Source organism: Nestor notabilis, unplaced genomic scaffold (assembly GCF_000696875.1).
Source record: "Nestor notabilis isolate BGI_N333 unplaced genomic scaffold, ASM69687v1 scaffold8694, whole genome shotgun sequence".
NCBI classification, from domain to species: domain Eukaryota; kingdom Metazoa; phylum Chordata; class Aves; order Psittaciformes; family Psittacidae; genus Nestor; species Nestor notabilis.
Genome location: NW_009925128.1, coordinates 6,847 through 13,196, shown reverse-complemented (window position 1 = coordinate 13,196; position 6,350 = coordinate 6,847). Strand labels below are relative to the sequence as shown.

Below are 6,350 nucleotides of genomic sequence, written 5' to 3'. Positions count from 1 at the left end.
CCCCCACCCCAAACAGAATACAGAGTTAAAGCACAGTTTACAGTTAAGGCTCCTCCAGATTCAGCTAGAAATGAAGACTATAAGGCACATATTAGTACATTCATCTTACTGTTAAAAAGCCGAACTATAAAAAGCCCTCCCTTTCTTCCCCCCCCAAACAAGGATACTGCGTAAGTGTAGCCCTGTTGAATCTTTGTTGAACACAGATGGAAAAAGAACTCAGCCTAGTTAAAAAAAATGAACTCCTGGTTTAAACACTTCTCACGGCTGCCCAGCGCCAACGGAGCAGTGCCCCAGCCACTGCGCCAGGGCAGCAGCACTTCCCCGACACTCTGGGATTGAGACCTGTCCCTCACATGTGGCTCTCCTCCTCTTTGACACCATCCTCCCCACTCTTCTGAGACGAGGGAGCCACATCGTTGTTTGCCTCTTTCTGCTTCCCAGCTTCGTCGACGTTGGTCTCCTCCTCCTTCCCTTCGTGCTTCGCCTTCTCCGCCTTCTGTTCCTTTGCCACCAGGCGGTAGTTGATGCCCATCCCAACGAAAAGGTAGATCCCAGAGATGACGAGGATGACCCCGCAGGCCCAGTACGTGTACTTGTAGTCACCGTACATGTCATTGAGCTTCCCTGAGGGACAGAGAGGGGACACCTTAGCGAGATACCCCCAGAACCGCTCCAGGTTCTGGAGATGTTCCCAAGAGCAGCCCAAGCCCATCACCCTCAGCTTCAGGCCTCTATGCATAGAGTGTTTTGGAAGGGACCTTAAAGCTCATCCAGTTCCAACCCCCTGCCACGGGCAGGCACACCTTCCACTAGAGCAGGTTGCTCCAAGCCCCTGTGTCCAACCTGGCCTTGAACACTGCCAGGGATGGGGCAGCCACAGCTTCTCTGGGCACCCTGTGCCAGTGCCTCAGCACCCTCACAGTTAAGGCACCTGCTCCCCCACCCTGTGCCAGAGGCTCAGCCCCTACTTCCTCAGCTATCCCTCAGATGCTGCGATGACCCCAGAGCCGGTGCTCACCCCCATCATCCCTGCCCCAGTGGTGAGGGCTGCCCATGGCTCGAGAAGACCCACCACCATGCAGCAAGGCCAGGCAGGACAGGCACACCACACCCTACCTAGCATAGGGGGTCCCAGAAGCACGGGGCAGCACTCCACAATGGTCACCAAGCCGACGGCGCTGGAGAACCGCTGCGCTCCCACCAGGTCCATCAGGGTCTCAAACAGGACTGAGCTCAGCCAGCCGAAGGCAAAGCCAAAGAAGCCAGCATAAATACAGAAGCCAGCATAGCTGGTGGACATGGGGGCCAAGAGGTGACAAACCCCATTGTAAATCACAGCGATGGCAAAGAAATACTGGATTCTGGGTCTGATCCACTTGGTGTTTGCCACTAGTCCCATGGAAGGTCTGGCCACCATGTCTACAAAGGCCAGGATGGAGAGCAGGAAAGCTGCAGACTCGTTACTAATCTTTTTGCTCTTTGCATAATTGCTGAGGAAGACCAAGGGAGCAAACAGCCCGAAGAACATGACCACGTTGCCCGAGAGATAGAGCAGGAAGCCCCTGTGCTTGAACAGGGTCAGGTCCAAGAACTTGTTGATCGTCTGGAAAAATGAGCTCTTCTCTTCCTTGCTCTTCCCACCGATGAGGTCTGTGCTGGTGTCACCAGCCTTCCCAGCCTCCTGCAGCGCCTCCTTAGCGACCTCCTTCTTCAGCTGGTCTGGCTTTGGGCCGATGGGCCGCATCAGGGATCCAGCAACACAACAGTTCAGCAAGAGACCTCCGAGGACGAGGAAGCTGCCACGCCAGCCAAAGATGCCAAAGAAGAGCTGGTTCAAGGGCGCCAGGGTGGAGAGGAACACGGGGCTGCCCGCCATCGCCAGCCCATTGGCCAGGGGACGCCTCTTATAGAAGTACTTGCCGATCATGGTTAAGGCTGGGTTCAAGTTAAATGCAAGTCCAAGGCCTGAAAGGAGAGGAGAAACAAGAGGCTTGGAGCCTGATCATCCCCATAAGCCAGCAGCACCAGCAGAAAGAAGGGCTGGTGCAAAACAAGCAGGGTTTTGGTTCTGAGGGTTCCACAGCTCCCTTTTGGCTGTATTAACATCCCAACTGCATGAGCAGCACTTGCCCCTGCTGCTGAACTGGGGAGAGACACCAGGGCAGCAGCAAAACCACACAATCAGGAAGCCACAACCACCCTGGCTCAAGACAAACCTTAAGTCAACTGGCATGGCACAACCCTAACCTGGGGCAGTAACAACAGATGCTCTCTACTGTCTGTACCAAATAGCAGTCCCACGTACAGTCACCAGCACAGTCTCCCCATGTTACATCACCAGGGCCATCCCTCATTAGAATATGTAACAGGAATCAGGATTTATGCCATTTCATCACAGATAGTCCTTAATAAATCACTGGGTTTAAACTGCTCCTCTTGCTGCCTCAGAGGAGAACTTACCTCCACTGCAGCCCCGTTATGGCACAGCCATCACTTACCTCCTACAACCCCAATGCAGAAGTAGAGCTCCTCCACCGTGTTGCAGAAGGAGGCTGAAATCAACCCGCTCCCAGCAAGGAGGCCACCTATGATCACAACAGGCCGACTGCCGTACTTGTTCACCAGGATGCTACTGATGGGACCTGGGGAGTGAAGGAGATATGCTAAGGGATGAGCTACCTTCACGTAAGACATGCACACAAGGACACTAGAAGCCTGTGGCAGTAACTTTCGCACAGTCATGCTTCACCCAGTGAGGGAACTGGGGTAAGGGGAAGGGACAGGAGGTTCAGAGGCAGCTGTTGATAATAAGAGTGACATCTGGTTAGTGCACAGAAAGCTGAGACTTCTCTGAGCAAGGTGCTCAGAGCTAAACCAGCAGCTGCCTGGGCACCAGCTGCCCTGCCCATGGCCACTTGCCCACCACAGGCTGGAGTCTCGGCAGCAGAGCAAGTGCACAGCAACTGCCCATCTCCAGAGAGAGGTTTCTGATCAAAACGGAAGCTGTGAGGAAACAGCTCTGATGCGTACAGGCAGAGCTCCACAAGGGCTCACAGAGGAGCAGCCATCCCAGAGAGTCCCAGGGAGAAGGGGTGCTTCTGTTTTCACTGCTACCCCTAAGGCAGGAAAACCCAATTGCTCTGCACACCCACCTTTTAAGTGCTTCATTATCAGGAGCTTTAATCCAAAGCAAACAGTGATTAGATACTGCGAAGCTTGCTCTACAGATACTAAAACATATTTAAATAAACTGAATGAACATCCATCGAATATTAACAGACCTAGTTTTGCCATTAACAGATAGCAAGGTTGTCAACATGTTATTCATGGGTCCTCAGATGCTACTTGACCTTTTTGCCCAGTTTAAACAAAGTCTGGAGAAGGTTACAGAAGCCCACAGCCAGCACAGTGCCTACATGCCAGCCAGAGCAGCCTGTGACAGCGACACCAACCTGATGGCACCAGCAGTAGGGAAGGGGCCACGGTCCCATGCGAGGCAGCAGCACCCGGGGGGGCTGCCACATCACCCCAAGCCTCACAGAGCACTCAGCTCTTTGCAAAATCTGGACCTTGAACTCAGCAAACGTGATCCCCTGGACAGAGTCTAAAGGCAGCAGTGGCCTTTCCTCCTGGAAATCCAGGCCAGAGCAGCAGCTCCAAGGGCAGGGAGCAGGAAGCTGCTGAGGACAGCAACGTGTGCTCTGGTGGTGATTCCCCCAGAACCCCCTTTTTTAATTGAAAGAAAAAAATAATTCCCACCCACTCCTCTATTACAGAGTCACATGAAGCTTTTCTGAGCAAATGTTAGCAGATCTGCCTTGATTATTCATGCTGTGAATACAAAAAATAAAAAAGTATTAAGTAACAGAACCAGAGTCCTCCCTAATCCTAATGTGGAGATGAGGAAAGTGTATTGAAGACAATCACATTCCTGTACCCTGACAGCGACTGCGTGGGGCTGCAGGACATGCTGCTCTGCCACCCCCAGCCCTGCCCAGGACAGGAGCTACCCCAGCACTGCAAGATACCATCAGCTCACAACATTCTGCCAGAGCATGAGCTACATTTTTTGCTTCCAAGCAAGCACACAGCTCCCACAGGAAGGTGCCCTGGGGGATGGGGAGAATGGGATGCATACAGGGACTGCTCCAGTGCAATTCAGACCCTACAAGGCTCTGGGTGAATAGCTGCAGGAGCTCTGGAATGACTGAGTGGGGAAACAGAATGTTCTCATGCTCCAGGAGCTGGGAGATGCACATGGGCAGGTCAGCGATACCTTCAGCATCCCTGCCACCAGCTGATAGGCAAGCAAGTTCAAGACAGGCTAGCTGCTGGGATTTAATGACAACATTAAACATTCAACCCAGGCTGGACGGGGCTTGGAGCACTCTGGTCTAGTGGAAGCTGTCCCTGCCCGTGGCAAAGGGTTGGAACGATGAGCTTTAAGGTCCCTTCCAACCCAAATCATTCTGTGATTCTGTGATTTCAGTGGGAGCAGGGCAGTGTTAGCATGGAAGAAGAGGGACAAGGGGCTGAAGGAAGGAGCTCTCACCCCATCTGCCAGGCAACTCCAGGCAGTGCCACCCCAGGGAACCAGCTCCGAGCTATTAGGAGAGGAGGAACGGCCCAGATTGAGTCTCATTAAGGCAGTTACAAGGTTTACAAGCTTGTTATAACATCAGAGCAGGGAAATGTGCTGGTCGCTTCGCCAGCTGAGCGAGGACAAAGCAGAGCCTGTTCCCCCAGAGGAAAAGCCTCGTGCCTGGCCGGGCGCTGACGTCAGCTACTTTGGATGCACAAACGCAGGGAGGGCGCGGGCTGCTTGCCAGCCACGGATGGCAGCGGGACAAGCTCCAATGTGCCTCTGAAGTGGACACAAGTCAGCTCCTATTTCGGATTTCTTTCAGCTGAGCAACCTGGTGCAAAGCTGTGTTTGCTGGCGGGTTTGAGACCAGCAAGGCCAGGGCCAGGAGCACATCACCCGCTCCTCGCTGGTTAAAGACAAGGATAAAGCACAGCCTGGGGATTAAAAAGCTCCAAGAAGTAGCTTCTGAAGGATGGGGGAGGGAAGCTGCCTCAGTTTAAGTAGTTTTGCTTTATTCTGGTCATGTCTCTGTACTTCCAGTGCATGCTGCCACCTTCTAACAGCACAAGCTGCCTATGGTGCTGCTGGGAGGCAAGAAAGAAAAGGGAGCATGAGGTTTCAGTGCACTCCAGAGCACAGCTGAGCCATCAGAGCTGACCAGAAACTGGGGACAGATCCCTACATATAGCCGTTTGCTGAATTCAAACAAAGAAATAAATAGAAAATCAACGTCTTATCTAAAAGAGACTCTGTGAGCAGGGCTCCTGCACGTGGCACAGCAGCTCCCCTGGCCTTTGAGCAGGCACTGGAAGCAGACAGTGTCTGCAGCACACTGTAACAAGGACAAGGGCAGAATTACACAAGTTGTAATTCCCCGGAAATATTTTACTTACAGCTTTGCAGAGGACAGATTAACCTGGTTTTTGAATTCTGGGCATTAAATGGAACTTTTTGAGCAACCTTCTTTAGACAAACTTGCTAAGGGAAGTTTTGGTCTCACATAAGGAGAACTCCAGCTTCTAGCAAAGTTCTGTTGTTGTCACTATAGCAAGGTGCAAACCAGACCCAGCAGGAGAACCACATCATCCTGTACTACAACACATGAGAACATGTACTACTGCCTTGAGTGCACTTACCTCCTGCATACATAACCGCCAGCATGATGGAGGAGATCCATGAGACTTTGCTGCTGGACGCGTTGAAGATGACCTCAATCTCTTTGAAGAACACAGTGATGGATTTGGGGAAGGCATAAGAAAACCCAATGGAGATGAAGGCCCCAACAACCACAGCCCATCCCCATCCTCCTTCAGGAGGGGTGTATCCCACAGGGCCTCCGGTAGCCGGTGGCATCTTGAACCAAGCTGGCAGTGACTCAGCTGGAGTTCAAAGATCTGCAAAGGACAAAGTATTGCCTCAGTCAAAAGTACATGGCTGCATCCCACACCCTGGCATCCAACAGCAAGGCTTGATCCCTGCTCACAAGGTTGGCACAGCACCAGTGCCCGGGACCACCTCCTGGAGAGTTGATCTGATAGGTGAGCACTGGGGGCTCACCAGCACACCAGACTTGTAAGACCAACCCAAAACACATGCTCAGATTGCAGGTGGCCTTTAAGAGCCCTGGCTAGCAGGTATTTATAAGCAACAAATTTAAGACATGACACTCTGTCCTAAGCCAAAAACGGCAGGGAATGTCCTTGCCAGCAGCAGCCAGAGCACAGCAGTGAAGCAGGAAGGGCTACCAGCGGCTGGACGTGCA

At 52.6% G+C, this 6,350-nt stretch overlaps 1 protein-coding gene across 1 annotated transcript; it reads right to left on the bottom strand.

Moving 5' to 3' along the window:
- Positions 1–244: 244 nt before the first annotated feature.
- SLC16A1 (solute carrier family 16 (monocarboxylate transporter), member 1) lies at positions 245–5,997 on the bottom strand. The gene is made up of 4 exons (XM_010012906.1): positions 5,725–5,997; positions 2,502–2,645; positions 1,120–1,968; positions 245–627 (listed from the first exon to the last, which is right to left on the bottom strand). Exons 1-4 carry the CDS (start codon positions 5,939–5,941, stop codon positions 353–355), a joined length of 1,485 nt encoding a protein of 494 aa, XP_010011208.1. The 5' UTR covers positions 5,942–5,997; the 3' UTR covers positions 245–352.
- Positions 5,998–6,350: the final 353 nt, after the last annotated feature.